The sequence below is a fragment of the Choloepus didactylus genome, chromosome 7 (assembly GCF_015220235.1).
Source record: "Choloepus didactylus isolate mChoDid1 chromosome 7, mChoDid1.pri, whole genome shotgun sequence".
NCBI lineage: Eukaryota > Metazoa > Chordata > Mammalia > Pilosa > Megalonychidae > Choloepus > Choloepus didactylus.
In genome coordinates this window covers 32,211,406-32,233,886 of record NC_051313.1, presented here as the reverse complement: position 1 = coordinate 32,233,886, position 22,481 = coordinate 32,211,406, and the positions used below count along the sequence as shown (strand labels likewise).

At 37.8% G+C, this 22,481-nt stretch overlaps 1 protein-coding gene across 5 annotated transcripts in view; it reads right to left on the bottom strand.

Annotated features, from left to right (window-relative positions):
- The window catches only part of ROS1 (ROS proto-oncogene 1, receptor tyrosine kinase), a 132,973-nt gene that overhangs the window by 53,583 nt on the left and 56,909 nt on the right, over window positions 1-22,481 (bottom strand). For 4 of the 5 annotated variants that reach the window (XM_037843313.1, XM_037843311.1, XM_037843312.1 and 1 more), the window contains exons 18-26: window positions 19,180-19,280; window positions 9,989-10,206; window positions 9,496-9,656; window positions 8,978-9,122; window positions 6,526-6,788; window positions 4,573-4,636; window positions 4,060-4,262; window positions 2,330-2,526; window positions 1,174-1,460 (exon numbers count right to left, since the gene is read on the bottom strand). In XM_037843313.1, the coding sequence (XP_037699241.1) occupies window positions 1,174-1,460; window positions 2,330-2,526; window positions 4,060-4,262; window positions 4,573-4,636; window positions 6,526-6,788; window positions 8,978-9,122; window positions 9,496-9,656; window positions 9,989-10,206; window positions 19,180-19,280 (1,639 nt within the window). The remainder of the gene's footprint in view (window positions 1-1,173; window positions 1,461-2,329; window positions 2,527-4,059; window positions 4,263-4,572; window positions 4,637-6,525; window positions 6,789-8,977; window positions 9,123-9,495; window positions 9,657-9,988; window positions 10,207-19,179; window positions 19,281-22,481) is intronic. The other variant, XM_037843310.1, reaches the window with a different exon arrangement.

Sequence of the window (22,481 nt, the reverse complement as noted above, 5' to 3'; positions counted from 1 at the left end):
AAAATGAGGTGTTCAGGCAAGATTGTTTGGAGAGGGGATTTTTCCAAAATCATATCAGGTAAATGATCTCTCAGGTCATGGATTTTAATTAATGAAAGATTGACCAGTTCTATACCCATAAGAAAATGGCCCATTAGATAATTCTTGTGTATCAGATTCAACAGAAACAAGTAATTTTCCTAGTAAGAGAAGTTTAAAACATTATCTCCACTCTTAAACCCATTGAGAGTACATTGGAACTATTTTTAAAAGGTTCTGGATGACATGTCAACAAATCCATATTTGCACATATATATATCTGCAATTTCAAAACTTCACTAGATGGACCAGCACAGCCCAATAGTACTTTCTGAGATGATGGAAATGTTTTACAACCACATTTTCCAATAGAGTACTCACTGTCCACTTGTGGCTTTTGAGCACTTGAAATGTAGCTAGTGTGACTGAGGAACTAAATTTTAAATTGTATTTAATTTTAATTAGTTATAATTTAAAAAGTGACATGGGGGACTAGCAGTTACCATACTGGAGAGTGAAGAGTAGACTATTAGAAATATATGGGGTATTAGGAATATATTTCTTTCTGTTGGAAGACTCCTAATCAGGAGACTTCCAAGTTGCTTTAGACTTCCAAACACTTCCTCCACAAGTGTGTACATTTGACAAGTAGATCTGCCAAGTGCTGATAGGCTCATGCTGAATATGGCTTCAGGGGGATCATCAAAGCAGAAGTAAAGTAGGGTACTGGTGAGATCATGGAGTTTGAGTTAGGCCCAGTGTCAAATTTCAATTCCTGTACTAACTGACTGTGGTCTTTGAACAAGTTACCTCAGTTTCTTCATCTTTAAAACAAGGATACTAGCGCCAAACTCATCAGAGTGTTATGAAGAGATAATGCACTTAGTAGCATGCTCAGAGTATATAGCAAAGCTCAATAAATTGTAGCACTATTGTTAATTACAAAATAATAAAAAACAGATTTAGAGCATTATGTGAATGCCTATATGCAATTTGCCTGGAAACATCTTCACTTGAATTCTGCAGGAACACTCGTCATGGTCCAGAGCAAATACCATGCATATACTCTTTTGAGGGTATATGGAATATAACATTTAATGAGACAAGAGGGGCCATCACTGCTAATGAAGATCTACATACACATCAGCATCTTACCAAGCATCACTGGTACCATGATAACTCTCCAACACTGACATCCTTCCAGATCCATGGCCCAGATCTCTTGCCCTTTGACAAAATATATGCATGGTTTCTTCAGGTCAGAGGTATCAATAGTCATTGATCCACTTAACTCAAATTCAGTCACATTGCAAGAACATTGGCTCCTTCCATTCCAATGGGTTGTGGTTGTGGGTTGGAGAATGCGGTGCAAGGTGTGGTTGATAACACTGTAGTAGAACATCTGACAGCCAACATTGGAAACTTCTGTCCAATACAGGCGACTATAAGGAAAAAAAAATCCCTCCAACTTAATAAGTAAAACACATCGTTGAAAATATTAGTTTCCAATGGACTCAACCAAGAAATCATTCCTAATGTTTGGGGGGAGAAAATGCAGCCTTTGGAGAACCTGTGTCTGAGTCCAATAAATTTCTTCTGAGGTGGCGGAGATCACAAGACGTCTAAGTGATAGCATACTCCAGTGATTTCTCAAAGAATGTTTTTACAGCTAAAATTCTGGACTCCAGTGACTTTAGGCACTGGGTTAAATGGCTCAGTTAATGTCTGTAAATATGAAAGGTATTTGCATACTTTTAATCAAAGCCATTTTCATTCCCCTCCTCTCAAGTTTTTCTGCATCTTTATGCTCATTAACAATTCGGTTTCAAAATAGCCCATAACCATGCCTATAGCACCAACAAAATATATCTTTCCAGCCTGGGAAAATGCTACAGTTACTGAATGGAGGCCTTAGTACTCATCTTACGAGGACATAGGCACATTAAGATGGGTGAGTCCAAGAATAGCTCTTGCTATGCAAGACGTGCTAATGCTGCCTGTCTGTCTCCTGCTAATCTCCTGCCACTGTCTCAGTCCCCTTCCTGTCCTCAACAAGTGGTAACTGACATAAAAACCTGCTGTTGGTTTCCTGTTAGGTATTAGCCTCGCTTTAGGTTAGCCAAATTGCCGGTGACAATTAAGTTTACATATTTGCAGCTGTAGGCTCATAATATGAGAATTATTTGCTATAAATTAATATAGTGAGCCAAGCACCTTGTTTTCCCATCATTGACTTCTAATAGTAAATTAAAGGCATTACATTTCTTATGTCTATGCCTATTTCAGATAGAAACAGATACACATCACATACCTTAAGAAAGGATACACAGAAAAAGAGATTATTGTTGAATTCCTGCTGCCAATCTTCAGAACTCTGGTATATTTCACCTTGTGTTCAAGATCAACGTCAAATATCTGCATTCCGTCTTTCAGCACAAAGTAGAGGTGCCTTGAAATCCAGTCAATTGTCAACATTGTGATATCAAAAACCAGTGCATCTTGGAAAATCTTAACAGTAGGTAGAGAATACAGCCAAGAAGATAGTAGTCATTACTTTGCTTGATTTTTAACTTGAGGACTTTTCTGTAATTACCCATATCGCTTATTTACTGCACTTCTCCTATATAATCCAAAACTTCCATAGTTCTGGATTGTATACCATTAAATACTGCTGTCATTAGCCCTCATCTCACACTGTATATTTCCCCCTAGATAATTTCAATTACTACCATCGCTTCACCTACAGTTCACAGACCAGGGCTACAAATCCATGTCTTCAGGCAAGATTCTTTCTATGAGTTACTGACACAAATGTCAAAACTGCCTCTTGTACCTCTTCAAATTGAATGACTCCCCCAAACAGAAACCTAGAAAACAAAATTCATCACCCTACCTCAAAAGCTCTTTTTCTCCTGCATTTTACGTTTTTGTGAATTTCAAACACTCACCCAAGGAGCCTATCCTGACAAATGTAGTTCATACTCGACTTCTTTCTCACATTAGTATAGATACCAAATTAGTCCATTTTAAATATCTCCCCCTTTTAAACATCTTCTTTCTCACTGCCTCTTGAGATTTCTTGCCTTTTATTTCTGCAACAGCCCAATTGTCTCAAACTTAACCCCTGCCCCCTCAGTCATTCTTCACACTTCCACCAGACACATGTTTCTAAAGCACAACCTCATCATGTAATGACCCACCAAATTTCTTCAATGGCTTGGTGTTGGCTTTCAGATTGACACCTGAGTCCTTGGCACAATAACTAAAGCCCATCGTGTTCAGGCTCCTGCCTATCTCTCCAGTTTTGCTCCACCCCTACCCTTACCCCCTATTCCGAGCTTCCTCTCTTTTAGTTCCCTGAACATGCTATGGATCTCTTGTTTCCCTGCCTTGGCACTTGCTGCCCCCACTGCTTTTCCCACCTTCAGCTGGCTCATCCCCAGATGTCTTTCCATTCTTCTACCACCACCACCCCAAGCTTGATGAAGTGTACATTCTCTGTGATTCCACCACATCCTGGTCTCAGCATAGCAGCTGTACTAGGCGTCTTCTCCACTAGCTAACATTTAGTGAATGCCAGGCACTGTGCTAAATGCCTCGCAAGGATTATCTTATGTATCCTCATAAGAACCCTACGATGCAGATACTACTTAACCATAGAGGTTAAATCACATGCCAGTGGTCACATTTTCTAGTACGTAATAGTGCCAGAATCAGATTCTAGTCAGATTCCAAAGCTCATGCTCCTAATTACTATGTGATACTACCTTGCTAGTGTTAGACTAGTACTAGACTGGGCTTGCTAAGGGCAAGGACTCTGATTTTTACCTCTATATCCCAGGATCTAATTGCTGTTTGCTAAATTAATCCTGAATGACATTTGCCCAAAATCTATTCATTCATGACTAGGTATAAAACACCCATTCTTTTCAATCTTTCTAATTCAGTGGTTCAACGATTGGCCATTCATCTTAGTTACAAGTAGCGAGACATGCAAATGTTCCACTTCCTTTGTTTTGAAAGAATTGCATAGTGAGATACCTCAGAGCTGGAATGACTGTGCAGGTTCAGAAGGAAGATAGAGTCTCCTTGGGCATAATACCCCATCTCATTATCAGCCGTGTAGCCCACGACACTGATGTCTCTTTCTGCTGAAAACGTCCACACGACTTGATTTCGATCCATATCTAAAACAGCTATCTTGTTGCCAAAAAGAGTTATGAGGTATGGAAATGGGTCAATTGCTGGAAGTGAAAAACAAGGAAACAATATATATGAGATAACTAACTTTAACTTGACAAACTCTCTTGACTCAATATTAGGCAGTCTGGAAATCCATGTCCCCCTTACTATCCATTTTTTTCACCATGCTCAGTCAAGAGGCCCATGGACCCTAAGTGTGTTTAAACATGTTTTTGTGATGGTAAAAACTGATTATTATATTTGTCCTTAATGTCAACTCAAAAGCAATATTCATAAACCTAAGGATACCAACAGGGAAAAATGTTTTTAAAACACTGTTTGTTATTTGCACATATTTTAGATAACAAGTACCTGATGTTTTGGACTTTGCTATGTCAGAAAATGGTCCTGGCCCTTTGGATGTGAAGACTCGAATCTGAAGGAAGAAAAGGAAACCAAAAATTGGACTCAGCTGTGTCTTCTGTGGCAATAGCTAAGTTCTGAGACTGAAAAATTATTGATGTTTCATTTTGCACTCCTGACAAACAGAATAACTACTTATATCTAAGTGCATAACAATAAATCTCTAGAAGAAAAAATATTGCTCCATACACATGTTGGTTTTTACTGTTTGTTTGTTTTTTTCTCTAAAGAAGGGTCAAAATATGACACAAATATCTTTGCAAAAAAATTGAATTTCTAAAACAGGTCTTTAGATATTTCAAAAATTAAATTACATAGCACATGTAACAGAAAAAGAACTATAAAGATTATGGTAAACTTCCACTTACCTTGAACTCAGACAACTAGAAGCTTCAAATAACTAAGTTTACTGTACTTTTTTAAAAGGACATTAATAAAAAAAGCAATAATTAGACCTTACATTTGAAAGCAAATTGTGCATTTCAAACCACTTTCACATACATTATCTCTTCTGATCCTCAAAACCACTAAGAGTAGAAACTCAACGAGGACCATAATCAAAGTAGTTAACTTGTCTGCAATGAACAGGTTGACACTGATATAAGAATTGAATCTCCTGAGGTCTGTATATTTTTCTCCCCATTGCACCATGCCACATCCTAATAGCAAATTTTTAAACAATTTTTATTAGGTATCTTTTATTATATAATAAATCAATTTGACCTCCAAACCTTACATATGTTCACCAGCCTACAAATGACATCCCTAATAATGGCTCTGAAAGATAGACCCAAGTGCTCTCTCAACAAAACATTGGATATTTTCATTATATTTATGCATTAAATATATTTTACAATCTTCTCTTTAGTAATCTGTTTATGATAGGCAGGCTTCACCTTGCATGAGCTCATATTAATACCGAAACTCGTGCCTATCATAAACATGTCCTCACTTTGCATGGCTCCATGGTGACGGAAATTTAGAACTACATATACATGTAGACAGAGACACTTAACCAGAATGTTTATTTAACCAGAACACACATAATTCTTCAAAAAGTAGGAATGAGTACTGTTTTTAGCTTTTAATTACAACTTTTTTGATTACTATATGTAGAACTGACAAGTGATCAAAATAATTATGAAATTAGAACTTTACAAAAAAGATAACAGTTCTCCAGGAAATGTCTGTATAACACCCCCCAAATCCTATTTTCCCAAAAAAGAAATGGAATGTATACAACATGGTCATCAACCTTTTATTTACTGATGACACAAAAAACATTAATATGTCTATCATAGTTATCTTATACAAAATTTAAAATATCAAAAAGGAGTTAACTGAAGCTTTATTTCTTGACTTCTATTTTTTCTGTCTTTCTCCTTTAGTGGCAGCCAGGTGGGACCAGCCAATAAAAATTGTAAAATATCAACTACTTAGACCCTCAGCTCTTATTTCCATTAACAGCTCCAAGTCAGGGCACCCAGATGATAACTCAGAAAGGACCCTAGAAGTCAGATTATGACCCACCACTTACTAGTCATGTGGTTTTGATAATCGACTGCTAAACCCAGGGACTTGGGTGTTTCTTCACAGTGTGAGCATATGAGATAATGAATATGAAAGCACCTTCCAGAGGGCATGACCCATAGTAATAGTGTCCAAAAGTAACGGGTGACTCAATCTAGAAAGTACTGTGAATGTGAGAGAGTTGTCAGGCTGTCCTTTGCCCTAGCTGTCCCTGGTCCCCGCCTTTGAACTGTTGCTGTCCATTGACTCCTGTGATCACAATGTACCTCAAATGATTGACAGAGTGGGTTCCAGAATTCTTCACCTGTCCCTTCAATTAGCCTTCTGTTTTGCACTATGAAGACCCCAAAATCCCTGTTTTCACTCTCATACCTGGAAGCAAACAATGTACCCAGGACTCATGCCCTCAAGTTGAAAAGACATCACTGAGGGAGTGACATTGACAGCAATCCAGTCTTTGAATGTTTTGTTTGTGTCACTTTGGTTGGATATTTGATAGAAAATTTCAAATCTTGTTAACACACCATTTTCATGCTTAGGTTTATTCCACCTAAATTCCACCACAACTTCATTCTTGTTGCCGTATTTTCCACTTGGCAATATAAATATCCTGGGATTCTCTGGTGCTGATGGAACTGAAAAGCAGAGGCACAGATAGGGCAGAAAATAATATAAGACTGGCTTTTACCACTCATGATGAGGGTGTGGAGCAAATGAGCAATAAATATGTCCCATTCCAGATATTGAGGTATATCTATCTAGTTCTGAAAGCCCTTCAGGAAAGAATATTCCGAAGAGTTCTTCAGGAACCTATTTTGATGTTACAGCAAATCTCATTGACAGATAAGACTTCCTTCTTTTCAGCCCAAATCCCTCTTACCACAAGTTTAAGCCCATATCTTTCATCTATTCCCTGTGAAGATGGAAGGTGACTGGTTCTCCTTAGAAAATGCAATATTCAGTCTCATCCTAACAGACTGACTTAGCTGGAGGTGGGAATGGCAGTCAGCAGGAAGGAAGGCAGTTACTCTAGCCAGCCTGCAGCCAGTGCAGGGTGCAAAACACAGCCTATCAGGGATCCAGGCCCTCTCACCCCGGACCCCCGTTCCAGGAGGCAGGAAGGTTGGGGAAAGCTGATACTACAGTTTGGGGTTCAGATTAAACTAAATCAAGCAATTTAGTCTCTCCAGTTCCCTTAATCAAGAGAAATTCCTCTGCCTGATTTTGATGTTATTGCACCCCAGATGCCCTTCTTCTTTCTTAGGACTTCTCTATAAGGTTCCCCATTACAATCACATTGCTTCTCAGTGTTCTACACTCACACCAGTTTTCAGTCTCCAGGCCTTCTTACATTGGTACTTCTTGCATGGGACACCTCTTCTCACTCCAGCCCTCAGGGCCCGGTTAAGTTTCTGCTCTTCCAAAGGCCTTCCTTGGCCATACCAGTAGTCCTTGTCCATCTCCCCTTCCTAAGAATGCCTGAAACAGCTTGGTAAAGAATGAAGGCTTCATAATATTGCCATTGCTGCTCTTATCACTGTCTTTTTTCTATTATTGTTAACTGTGTGTTTCTCTCCTCAACCTTTATGAACTCCATCAGAGAAAGCTTCTCTTCCATTCCTCATTAAATCCTCCTGAATCTAGTATAGGATTGACACACAGTAAGTGCTTAATAAATGTTGATCAACTTAAATAATTTCCCAAATATATTGCAAATTTCCAGAGGGCAAACACCAAATCTTATCATTCTTCCCCATTGTCCCCATCAGGGAGCTGAGTGCTGTTGACCCTGATGCAGCCTCAATGGATGTAGTCAAATCCATTTCCGCAGAATGATCCACCCAAAGCTGCCACCCCAAGGAAACTTCAATCAGGGCATACCTGATCCAGTGCTAACTGCTTCAGGATCCACCCAGCCTCTACCATATGTTCCTGCTGTGTGCTCATGGATCAACATTGTTGAAAGAAGTTTGACAGCATGAAACGCAATGGTGAATGAGTATCTATGTTTACTGAGCTTTTAATGCCTGCCAGGTCCGGTGCTGGGAGGTTTACATAAATTAACTCAATACCATACTATTGTTTGCCAACATTTGCAAAAATAACCAAATGGAGATTTGATTGAACTGTAGTGAAAAGTCTGGATTAAGTCTCAGCCTGCCTTTGCCGAGCAATTTTAAACTGGGGAAAATTGCTGAGCTTCCTTTTTCTCATTTGCATTATGGAGATAATAGCATCTGCCCTCTCTACCCCAGAGCTGTGTGTGGATCAAATGAAATGATGTTTCTGACACATGGTAAGCATACAATAAGTGTTTAATAAAGGAACCATGCATATAAATGTGCTCTGTACACTTTGAAGTTATATACACATGTAAAGATATGACTAGCAACCTTTTAAAAATATTTTTTTAAAGAAACATTAAATTTGGATGTCATTTATCACCCACAGAAGACTCTGAGTTACCATCTGTGACAATACCTCCTAATAAGCCTGCATCCAAGAAACCATCTCTGCTCTTAATTGCACATTTTCCTTATGAAAGGTTTCACGAATTATCGGAAACATGTTATCTGCATCTTCTCTATCATTAAAATCAAGTGAAGCATTCTTTAATAAATCTTTGAAATATTCTTTTAGGAAGAAATTAAGCAGATTCATTTTAACAGTGCAATTCTAATCTCTGAAAGTCATTGCCTGTGTATCCATATACATCTAAAGAACTGGAAATTATTTTTAAATATTATTATACATCCATTCCAGTTAATGGAAAGCAAGATTCTATCTTTTTTTTTTTTTTAAGAGAGATTTTTAACCCCTGTACCTGCTTCAGGTGCTCGAAGTAATAGAGATGTTTTGGGGCCCTTTCCCCAGTAGGTATAAGGAGTGACAGAAAGATTAAATAAAGCATAGGGCTCCAGCCCTTCCACAGTAAATTCAGGTAAAGGCTGTTGTTCAGTGGCCAGAAACTAAAATACAAGCACAAGACATTATTTTCTTACGATGAGAATCGTAGTCTTTTATTCCTAATTAACTAAACTCCCCTAATTGTGGTTCACATGGAAAAGAGAAAGCATGCAGTTCTGAAAATGCTAATTTTGGAAAATTCCATGTTTTACCACACAGACCAGTTAAATAGTGCCCACCATAGCAGTTAAGTTAACAGTAACAACATAGTGGTCAGCAACTAGCTGTAAACATGTTTTATTAGGAATCACCTTACTAAACCAAATGCTATGGGAACAACAAAAGACATAGATTTGGCTGAGAGAAGATCAGTGTGGTCAAGGCTGACTCATAGTACAGTCTGAGAACTGGAAGTTACTAGAAGCAATGCCATACCTTAGAATAAGCACTGAATTCCACACTGTAGAAAATCACACCCCATCCCACAGCAGGGGGAGCATTCCACAGGATTTGAAAACTTGACGCATTTCCTTCAATCCTAAATGAAGATTTTTGTACAGAATCTGGGATAACCTTAGGAGCAAAGGAAAAATTCCCTATGGGATAGAAGAAAAAAATTAATTGGGGAAGAAAGGACTTAGAGGTATCAATTATGAAAGAAATCCTGGAAAATTAATGGAAATTACTAATAATTAGTACCAAAACAAAATTTCCCTTTCCTTTGAAACATCCCCCAAATCATCTTTTTCTGACTTTTCCAGGCTGTAAATTTAGGTTAAGATTAAACTGACCTTAAGCAAATTAAGAGACATCACTAAAGCCTTTTTCATCTCTTAAAGCATAATTCTTCAGAATAAGTCCCAATCTAAACATTTATTTGACAGAAGATGTGTGTGGGAAGCGGGGAGGCAGGAATAAAACATTGTACCTGGTAGAGGTTTGAGAGATGTCTGAATAATTGTGAACTGATTAAATTTGGCTGGTTCCAAAACAGAGACGCTGGTTCTCTGACCTATTTCTTGGGCTGTGATAATCCTAACGCCGTTGATCCAGAAAAGCCGACCGCTATAGTACATCAGTGCATTCTGGGAAATTTCAGAAGTACTCCAGGCTGCAAATGCTGTGATGGTCGTATCACCAATGCTGCTAAAACGTAACACCAATTAGTGAGTGTATCTGGAGTTGGGGGGAAGGATCGGTAAATGCAAGTACTGGTGAGAATGTGTGTTTTATGAGTACATGTGTGTTTGTGTATAAGAAATTAAAGAGAAAATTTTTTGCAACAATTAGTATCCTTTTTCTCACTTTCATATTAAGTTGCCTTTTTTTTTTTTTTTACAATTTTCTTAAAGTAGATCTAAAGCAAATTTTCTAGGGGCTTCTCTTATCATTGGTGTGATGCTGCAATAGCAAGAGTGATAAAGAAGGGACAGATTTTTAAAAAATATTTGTTGGTTTGATAATACCCTAAATCAAAGGCACAGTTTGAATTTGTGTGACTTCCTTAGCACAGAGATCAAATATTTGGCTTATCCCATATGCTCCTATAATGCCTGTATTTGCAGAAGAAGGAAATGAGGCAAGGAACTTACGGTCCTTGGAAATAAAGTTAACATCCAGTAATGAAACCAGCAAAAACCAATGCCTGCCATATGCATTTGCCGTCTGTACATGAGGCTAAGATTGTGGAGTAGAAGGGCTTTGAGATCAAACAAGGAAAATCCAGTAAACCACACTAGAGAGATATTAAGATTTAGGATTGGAATGTTATTGTAACTAAGAAAAGGAAGTTTATTATGTCTGAGAGATTTGAAAAGAAAAAAAAAAGGAGATGACCAAAGAGCAAGAATTTGGGGACATTTATCTAGAATATCTAGAATATCTAGGAATAAAATATGGTACCCGAATCTGGTGGCCATGAGGACTCTGGTCACTAGGGACAAGGAATACTTTCTCTCAGGAGCAGCGTTTGTCAGGTCTCACAGGCCTGGGAGGGGAGGGCACCCTTCCGGTCTACCCGTCCCCTTCACTTACGGTCCTCAAGCTCCAGGCAACGGCCTCACACCTACTCAGTGGATCCAGATGCAAGAAGGTGTAGCCTACATGGCCCTCGTGGGTATTTTGGCTCCTATGAAGTATCATACTCCTTTGTGAATTAAAAAAATTCACAGTCTCGGGGCTGCGGGAGGCAGCCTACTTCAGAAGCAGGCAGAAGTGCATGCAATGACAACTTAAATCTTTTTAAGTGTGTGATGAGGCAAATGACTCAACCTCTCACTTAACCATCTGTAAAATGTGGATATAAGCAATTCCAATAATTCTGCATCCGGGGGTAGGAGGGCTGATCTCATTTCATCACAGCTTTCTCAGAAAATAAAGAGATGAACAGGTCAATTCTAGGACTCACAGCACCCCCTCACAGACATGCTGGCCTAACAAGGTGAACAGTGGAAATCAAGCCAGAAGATGCCTCGGTTTCTCCTCCTGGGTCCTGCCTCCCTTTTACTTTTAGTCGGTCATCTGATTTACCTTCTGTCCATTGTTCTCGCCTGCTTTTTACTAAGGAAGGCTCCCCCATCCTTTCTTCAGTGATGCTTATCAGCTTCTGTAGCTTAGTCAAAACACTCCTTTTCAGCCTCAGGAATTCAAATAATCAGACTATTTAAATTTCTTTTAGAGATTTTTTTCCCCTGTGGTAGGGAATTTTACACCGATACTTTAAACATCTTCTACTTGGTACAGTTACCTAGCACCCTGTAAAACGTTCTCATGATTCTCAACCTTTTGGAGTAGTGGTTTGATTTTTTCTCTCTTTTTTTTTTTTTTTATATTTCCTCTGAATCTTTTAAAAGTGTTGATAGTCTTTTCTTTTCACAAGGCCATGTAAAATCAAAACAATGAAAGTTTATTTTGAGAATTTTACAATAACCCCTTTGAGAAAACTGAACTTACCTCAGAGGACCATAGCTGGGAATTGTGAGTCTTATAAAGAAGTCTATTCATTGAAATTATTACTATAGCCCCTTTTTTCTAATAAAATGCTGTCTATCCATACCTACTCGAATGTGAAGACAGCATCTGATTTGCCTTTGGACTTTTACTCAGTTGTCTAATTTTGCACTTTGTTGTTTCTATTCCTCACTAGAACTTTCCAGTGATTGTGTGAGATATGCAAAACCAAATTCCAGCTGGAAGGAAGGTCACCCAACAGGACACCCTAGACCACCCATATGCTCCAATGTGCCCATGCCAGCCTTGCTCACAGGGTTGTTTTTTTGGTTTGATTGTTTCAGCATTCCTCCCTAAAAGTCCCCAGAACAGAGAGTTTCCCTGCAGGGCTAGCCTGGATATTCCCTGGTTGCCATTGGCTTGAGCTTCCTGTAGTTTCCAGCTGAAAACTCCTCTCTCCTATAAAAGTCAGCGTGCTTGAGTTAACCCCCAAATTCTTGACCTCTGGTGTTCAACACAACTTCAGCACTGCCTCCTCACTTTTAGGAGGTAAGTATTCCAAATTCTTCAGTCTTCAACAACAAGTAAAGCTAGACTTGAATTGAAGCTCACCCCAAAAATCACAAAAAGGCATTTGCACTTTAAACTTTTCCATGATATATGAGATGCTTATAGCAGTCAGCTGGAGTTACTCTACTAAAAGTTGGTTTACTCATTTATTCATTCATTCATTGATTCATTTAACAAATGTTACATGTCTAGTTCTGTGTTATCCACTGGGAATGCAGTGGTAAAGAAGACAGACACAGTCCCTGCCCTCATAGGGTATACAGCCTATCAGAAAAGGCAGGTAATTAGCAAATCATTACAATGCTGAATGGCAATGCAAGGAAAGGAAAGTAGGGTGGGTTCCTTCCTAAGGACTCCTAACCTATTCTGGTCAGTTTCAAAAGTGCCTCCCTGAGGGAGTGGTATTTACACTAAGCCATGCAGACTGGATAGGAATTAACCAAGGCAGTTTCAGTTTGGGGAGCATTTCAGACAGAGGGACTAGCAAGGGGGCTGGAGCTCCTTTGGAACAATGTTACCAGGGCAGATCTAACAAGCCTGAACTTGTATGACAGTTGTACCCTTCTCAACTCCGAGTCAGATACGTTGTCATACTGGTGGTAGCCTTGTTCTCTTATAAACTAAAGGGAATCAGTGTACTTAGGAAAGGGAAGAGCAGGTTGAAGGGCAGCTCAACTATAGTTCTGAAGTTCAGAATACTCAGAGTGGCAGCAAACAACTGATTTAGCTTCAGTACAAGCTAGGTCTGCACTGACCAATATTGTAGCCACTGGCCACATGTGGCTATTAAACCTTTAGTGAGATTGAGGGACTGAATTTTTTTTTTTTATTAAATTCAGTTTTATTGAAATACATTCACACACCATACAATCATCCATGATATACAATCCACTGTCCACAGTATGATAACATAGTTATGCGTTCATCACCACAATCTATCTCTGAACATTTTCCTTACATCAGAAAGAACCAGAACAAGAATAAAAAATAAAAGTGAAAAAAGAACACCCAAATCATCCCCCCATCCCACCCCATTTGTCCTTTAGTTTTTATCCCCATTCCTCCACTCATCCATACACTAGCTAAAGGGGGTGTGATCCACAAGGTCTTCACAATCACACTGTCACCCCTTGTAATCTACATTATTATATAATTGTCTTCAGGAGTCCAAACTGCTGGGTTGGAGTTTGGTAGCTTCAGGTATTTACTTCTAGCTATTCCGAGGGACTGAATTTTTAATATTATTTAATTTGATTTAAAGTTAATTTTAAAAAGTAATATTTGATTTGGTTATTAGAAAATTTTAAGTATTTTAGAACATCCTGAGTATGTAAATCTACTTTTCCAGCTATAAATTTTATGAAATCTAAATATAGATAAAATATTTCCTATAAAAATTTAACATCCTAATGGAGGACCCTATAAATATAAAATATACACTGATTTTCCAAGAATTAATTCCAACAAAATGTACAATAACTCCATGATTTTCATGTAGGCTACATGTTGAAAGGATAATATTTTCAATATATTGAAGTAAATAAAATATATTATTAAAATTTATTTTACCTGTTTCTTATTACCTATTTAATGAGACAACTAGGAAATTTACAACTACATATGTGGCTTGTGTTTTATTTGTATTCAATAGCCTCAATCTAGACTAAAGGAAAACTAAAAATGTAGAAGAAGGAATTTTGGTTAGATATTAGGAAAAACTTCCTGCTTGTAAGATGGCTTGGAGTCCCTGTTTCTATGTACAAGGTTTTTTTTCCTGGTGTAATTAAAAGTGAGCCTTGCTCAGAGAGAAAAATATGCTGATTATTTGTGTCACCTCACCAAGAGCTGCTGTAGTCCATACTGCGTACATATGAGGAAGTATTATTAATCTTGAAATGAAGAAAGGCATTTTTAAGACTGTTTACATCAAGAAAATTCCTTCTTCTACCTGCTCAATCCAATGATATTGAGTCAGTGGATGTTGAGGAGCTGGGTTCTCCAAGAATGGCAGCTAACTGACTCTGAGATGTTTGGACACAGAGAATGGACTGTGATCTTTCAGAACACTGTCCCTTCAAACATCCTCTATACCTCACTGCAGACAGATACTTTGGCAAACAGATTGCAATACCTTAAGATTCTAAGGAAAGGAATGGCCAGTTTTCTATGGTTCACAGGTGGGAAACTAGCCAGAGCCTTGTGCCATAATTGATGCAAAATAACTAGTTAATCAGATTTTTTGTGTGTAGGTATGTTTATATGCATTATATGTAAATATGCATTATATGTATATATGTATATCTGCAAACACATATACATATATATGCACATAATATACTCCTTTTTAAAAGTTTCCATGATTGAGAGTTTTTCCATCTATAACACTAAATGCATTTTTTAATCTAAAAGCAATCTTGACATTGTCTTCATAGAGCAGGAGTTCTTGGTCTTCGTGAAATCACAGACTCCTTTAGAAATATGATGAAAGGTATTGATCCTAAATTTTAGTGCATTCACACATGACCTGAAGCTCTCCAAGAACTCCCTGAGGACCCAAGAATCCAATAATGGACCCAATCTAGGAACCCAATCTAGGAATTTCTGTCCTAGAGCATGACCTTTAGGTTTAAGTCTAATCCTTTCCCGACCCTCCCTCTGATTAACCATGTGACATTTGGCAGATTTATGCACATCTCTGGGTTTCAGCTTTCTCATCTATGAAATGAAATGATCTCTAAATTCTTCCTCTAAATGCTATGCTGTAACGATTTTATGTCCTGTATTTTAAGTTCAGATATACTGAAATTTTAATGAACTCTTAAAGGCCAACTGTGACCCAGCATGACAGTTTAGAATTTCTGGGAGCACCAGACACAAGGTGAGCCCAGTCCCCTGCACCAACTGTTTTCCATTGGTCTCCAGCAAGTGCTCATGGAAAAGTTAGAGAAAGGGAAAGAGACTGAGAGAGAACCCCTCTGTACGGCAGGTGTGTGAGGCCTGCCTAAGTTTGAGGGTAGACCAGGAGAACCTAGAGAAACCTGTCCATGCTGCAGACCTGAACTAATACCAGATAGAAGTCCACTGCCACTGGGGGAAGGAAGAAGCAATCTGCTACTGAGAGTGGGAAACAAACCTGCCCACTTGAACCCTGTATTGATAGGAGGCAGAAGTCTCATACAGGAGAAAGGAAATTGCTAATTCCAGAATCTGGCACTGAAACAAAGCAGAGCTTATTTGTCATTAAGGGGTGGGGGGCAGGAATGCTGAGAAAGCCCCATCTCCAAGGCACAATACCTAATATTGATAAGGGAACATTAAGAACTTGTGCCTAATGCCAGGCAACAGCAAACTGCAACTGGTGGAGGAGCAGAAGGGTGGAGAGAGATGGTTCTGTGGTTCAGGTATTCAGGACCTGCTGAAAGCTGAGGTAGAGCAGGAGTACTGAGAAAAACACTCTTGTATTTAGGCCTCAAATGAAACACAAAGCAGTGGCAGAGCAACATTGGAGGAATTTGAAGCCTGTGGCACACTGAAAATAACTAAGGGCACAGCAAATCCTAAACTCAGCTCAACTACAGACCAAACTGATTCAACCCATTTGGGGCATAGTATTTATTTCAGTCTCTACCTTTCTTTTCTACCAATGTTCAAAATATAATCAGGAATTATAAGACAAATGATAATACAAGAAAATACAACCCTTTGTCAAGAAATAAAATATCCAGTAGAACTAGAATGAGTGAAGACCCAGATCTTGTGATTATGGGAAAGAGACTCTAAAATATCTATGATTAATGTTTCAAAGGATCTAGTGGAAAAGGCAAACAAGATATATGTATAGATGGGGAATATTAGCAGAGAAATGGAAACTATTAAAAAAAGGCAAATAGAAATTCTAAAAATGAAAACACAATATCAGGATGACATGCCTTCAACAGATTTATTAGCAGACTGGATGGAATAGAAGAAAGAAAGTGAATTTGAAGACAGGTAAATTGAAATTATCCATAGTCAAATATAAAGGGAAAAAAAGGAGCAGAAAAATGTAACAAAAATCCAAGATCTGTACAATAATACCAAATGGACTAATAATGCATAATCAAAGTCCCAGAACGAGAAGAGAAAAAGAGATTAAAGCACGTTATCTCTTGAGGAGATAATGACTGTGAATTTTCCAGAATTAATGAATGACATCTAATCACATTTCCAAGATGCTAGGGGAATAAGAAGTGGTATAAACACAAAGGAAAACACACTTTGGCATGTCATAGTCAAACTTCTGAAAACCAAAGATAAAGAGGAAATATAAATATAAATGTAGCATATTGAGGAACAGTGGTAAGGATGGTAAGTGATTTCTCCTCAGAATCAATGGGATCCAGAAGACAATGGAATGCATTTTTTAAGTATATAAATAAAAAAAAGCATCAACCTAGAAATCTATATCCAGAAAAAAAAAAAAAAAATCCTTCAGAAATGAAGGTGAAAAACAGATATTTCCAGAAAAACAAAGCTGAAGAATTCATTGCCAGCAACTCTGCATTACAAAAAATGCTAAAAGAAGTTCTATAGACTGAAGGAAACTTGTGTTAAGATAGAAACTTGTGTTAAGGAAACTTGTGTTAAGATCTACAGGAAGGAATAAAGAACATTTAGGTAAGTAAATATAAAAGACTATTTAGTTAATCCACCAGATGGATTCACTGATGAATGCTTTCAAATATTTAAGGAAAAACTAACAGCAATTTTATACAAACTCTTTCAGGAAATAGAGTAAGAAAGAATATTTCCTAGCTCATTTTATGAGATCACTATAAACCTTACTAAAATTATTCTATAGGAAAATTATTAGAATATACAAGTGAATTTACCAATGTAGCAAGATACAAAGTAAATGCACAAAAATAAATTTTATTTTTCTATATTAGTAATCAGCAATTACTAACTAAAAAAATAAAGTGTAAAAAAAGAGCATAGGAAAAATTACTAGAGGAAAAAACTTGGCAATGTCAGTGTGTCAGTGCTTGCATTTAGGTAAAAAGAACCTGGGATGTTCTTTTCTCTCTATTTTCCAAGTTTTTCTTAACGTGATTATTATTTGTAAAAAAAAAAAATAATTCATTTTCTAAAATCTAATGGTGTCATGATAATATATTGCAATTTATTACTTTCCCAAAACAAGAAAATCAATTATCATTACAGAACAGACTGTAAATAATGGAATTTGGAAGACAGAAGGTAGAGAACAGGAGTGGAAGGAAAAGAAATGGGCAGTTATACTGTCTATGGGCATTGTGGGATAGAGAACATCTTCTTGACCAAAAAGGGGATGTGAAAGGAAATGAAATAAGCTACAGTGGCAGAGAGATTCTGAAAGGAGCCAAGAGGTCACTCTGGTGGGCACTCTTATGCACAATATAGACAACCCTTTTTAGGTTCTAGTGAATCGGAGTAGCTAGTAGTAAATACCTGAAACTATCAAACTACAACCCAGAACCCATGAATCTTGAAGATGATTGTATAAAAATGTAGCTTATGAGGGGTGACAATGTGATTGGGAAAGTCATATGGACCATACTCCCCTTTGTCTAGTTTATGGATGGATGAGTAGAAAAACGGGGGAAGGAAAAAACAAACAAACAAACAAACAGAGGCACCCAGTGTTCTTTTTTACTTTAATTGCTCTTTTTCACTTTAATTATTATTTTTGTTATTTTCGTGTGTGTGGTAATGAAGGTGTCAGGGATTGATTTTGGTGATGAATGCACAACTAGGTAATGATACTGTGAACAATTGAATGTACGATTTGTTTTGTATGACTCCATGGTATGTGAATATATCTCAATAAAATGAATTAAAAAAAAGAGATACTGTCTCCAGACAGCATAAGGAATAAGAAATAATGTGAAATTTTTTTGTAAGGTTACAATAAAAAAATCAATGAAGAAACTAAAAAAAGTACTGTAATTGTAGGAGAAAAGGGAAAGGAAGGCTGGGGAAACTGAGCTGAGGTCTTATCTATCATGCCCGGAAGTCAGCAGATAAATATCTAAAGATGAGAGATATGGAAGTAACCACCAAAAGTGATTGCTTCTAAGAATCAGACCTGATGGTGGAGAAGACTGTGGCAGGGAAAGGGAACTACAAATTTTAATTACAGGCCCTTCTGTGATATCTGGTTTGTTTACACATGCACATGTATCTTGATTTTTATAAAATTATTTTTAAATTGTCATCCATTTCCATGGTTAAAATAACTTTTAAAATAATTTAAAGGTTTTCTGAATTGAAGGGATTATATATAATTTGTTACAGAACCATCCACCTACACTGTCATACCTCATTGCAGCACTTGCCATGTCCTATTATAATTGGTTGTTTACAAATCTGTATTTCTCCTAAAATATAAAATCTTCTGAAGGAATGACTTGGTCTTAGTTTGCTTTCCCTAAGATCAAGCACAATCCCTGCAACACAGTGGGTAATTATTAAATGCGTATTGAAAGGATAAATGAATCCTCAAACATTATCAGTTATAATGGAGGGGTGAGTCATTTTCCTTTGATTCTCAACCAGTCACTTTTGAAGAATACTACTTACTTCTGTCCCCGAAGAACAGCTGTGTACAGGTTAATACATTGACTGTCTTGAACCAACCAATACAGGAGCCCATCACTGAGGTCTAAAGTGAGAGCAATTACCTAAAGAGAAAATCAGGTAAGAAAATGAATCAAAGGCATGTTTGAAGCTTACCTTGGTGAAAAAGTCGCACATAAGCTATAGATTTCTCTTTAACATTCTCTTTAGGATGATAAATGTTCGTGATTTTTACCTTTGGCTAAATATTTGAAATTATGTCATTATGCCTATGACTACGTACTTTGAATATATGCATTTGGTTTCCTAAAAATCCCTCAAAGGCAGAAACTATCTATTACTCACTTTTATGTACTTAGCACCAGTAGTTAACCAAGTATGATTCCTGGGCAAGCAGCATCTTCATCACCTGGGAACTTGTTAGACCTACAGATTCTTGGGCTGGGAACTCTGGGGTGCCAGCAGTGTGAGTTTTAACAAGCCCTACAGGTAAATTTGATGCATGCTAAAGTGTGAGAAGCACTGCCCAGCAAAATGCTTGACAAATCAATAAGTTTTAGTTAAAAGAACAGAATAAGGACTTGGAGAGAAGAGGAACCCATACAACATTTCACTGCTATTGGAGGCAGGGTTTTCTGTCTTGCACAGAAGAAAGCAATGCCTTCTCTTCCAGAGAGAGAGGAGAGGAAGCCAAGGAAAGACACCTTTCACGTGAGCAAGGGCCATAATACAAACAGGTGATTATTTCAAAAGTTAGTGAGCAAGTTGTTTGGAACTTGGAACACACTTTCCTAAAGAAACCATCTATAATGTATTCTAATGGTAGTCAGATTCTCAAACCAACCTCCTAAAACTTATTTAATTTGAAGCTTACTTAATATATTTTGCCACTGTTAGATCCATCTACAATGGATGTTTAATTCAGGATTTTAAGCTACAGATTTAGGCAGGCCTGGTAGTAAATTTAATAACACATAACATTAGAAAAAATACATATTCCTACATATTCCACATCTGTTTTTATTTGCCCATTCTGAGCCCAACAGATGACAAATTCCTCCCTGGTTATCTACATTTCCCCCTCTATGCATTTATATTATTTTATTTCTTGAGGTTATGTCATTCAGATAATGATTACATACAAGTGGAGGGCAAGAAGGTCTTTGCTTGATAACTTGATAAATAGAAATCACATGTGTAGGAGAACTGGAAAACCCTGCTTTTATTTTGGCCATAGAGTTACTATGAGAACACCAAAGCAGTCTGTGGACTTTCTATTCTCTCTACTTGTGATTCTCCTTGACTAGATGTAGGCATCACTATCTCAAATGTCCCTATCAGAGAGGCTTTCTCTGACCACCCAATTAAAATCTACCTCCCCCTCCACCAACATCACTATCTCTTACTTTACCCTGCCTTATTTTTTTCTGCTTGGTACTTACCATCCCTTGACATACCATATATATATATATATATATATATATATATATATATATGTACTTGCTTATTTGGAGTCTGTCTCCTAAATAAAATGTAAGCTTTAGGAGAGCAGTAACTTTATCTGTTCACTGCCACCTCTCTTGTGCCTAAAACACTACCTGGCACATAGTAAGTGCTAAATACAAATTTGTTGAATGAATTAATGGAAAAATTTAATATTTTCTTTCTTCATTCCTCCCTACATTTTACATAAAATTTACATCATGAGGTAGCATAAGCCTTACATAGGCATGGCGTGTGTCTCTCCTGTTTGCCTGCACACAGCAGAGGCTTAATAGATATTTGTTGACTAACTGAATGAGCTATTTAGAAATGTCTACAATTCCTAAAAGTCAGACATTTAATAATCTCTGATGTTAATGTTTATACCAAAAGATGTTTTTTCCAACAACAGTTAAAGAGTTGGCATTTAATTAGAAAGCCAATTTCCAAAGTAGGGGTCACAAATGCATACATCTTCAAGGGCCCAACAATTAACATATACAGGAGCCAAGGGCTAAATGCATTGAAAACTAGAGAGCAAGCCCAGGAATTAATGGCCCCCGACTCGGGATGTTTGCCTTGGAGGGGGGTAGAACAGGGAGTGGTGGGGACTGTGTTGCCCTGGATAGTCTGTGCTGAAATAAATAACAAGATGTCTGAGCCATTGGAGAAGTAGACTCTCTCTTTTCTGCTGATTTAAACCTGGATGCATGTGCCCTAGAAATTGCTGGCAGTCACCTTGGGATTGCAAGCAGAATGGCCCTAATGCTCTAAAAGGTCAACACTGAAGTGGCAGAGCCGGGTCCCTGTCGCTCGGAGCCATTGCATCAGGCCCCTCCTGAAGCTCCCCATAACTTTGCACGTCTCAGCCACAAAAGCCAATCACTTCCACTACTGTTAAAACCAGTGGCTCTCAAACACTGTTGCACATGAGAATCACCTGTGGAGTTTTTAAAACCTCAATGCCCAGGCCATACCCTTATTAAGTTATGATCTCTGGCAGTGGAATGCTATCTCCAGTATTTTTGTTTAAACTCCTAGTCAATTCCCATGTGCTACCAAGTCTAAGAACCACTGCTTTAAACCATTTTGAGTTATATTTTCTGTTAATTGCATCTAAAACACCCTGGTTCACTTTAAAAATATAATACATGCAGGGTATTTATGTGTTACAATTGGATAGAGTCCTGTTTATATAAAGCTCTACTTCCGATTGGCATATGAAAAGCACATCTTAACTATTCTTACTTCGTCCTTTTGTTACAATCCATATCTTTATCTTCAGTTGTCTAGGGGAGGTCTGAGGGAGGACTGCTTCTCCTATGAAATAGAGTGCATGAGATAGAAGTTACTCTCCAAGGGACCTTTTCTGCTTTCTTCAGGTTTATAGATATTTTTCAAATAAATTGAGATGGCCCAGAGTCTGACCTCAGAGTCATGGATTCTCTCCATAGCAGCCCTAGAGGTTGAGAGGTTTCACACAGGATTAAGGACTATGGATACATCTTTGGTAAGATGCAGCAGCATTCAAACAGAAGTGACGGGTGAGTGAAAAATGTGAAAAGACCGCAAAAAGGTGCCCAAGAACTAATAATACTTGCAGACAGGTTCCCCAAAGCCTGCTACAAAGATACAATCATGAGGCACATAAACTTAAGAACCCTTCGCTCGTCAAATAAATCAGTTTTCTGTCTGCAAGCGGGCTCACCTTCTCCTTTCCCAGAAAGTAAAAGTCTATTCTAGTCATTCCCAGAATTTGGAGAGCGGAATCATGCCCTTGCCTCAGGCTAACAGAGATTTATTGATTATTTTTTCAATCAGGT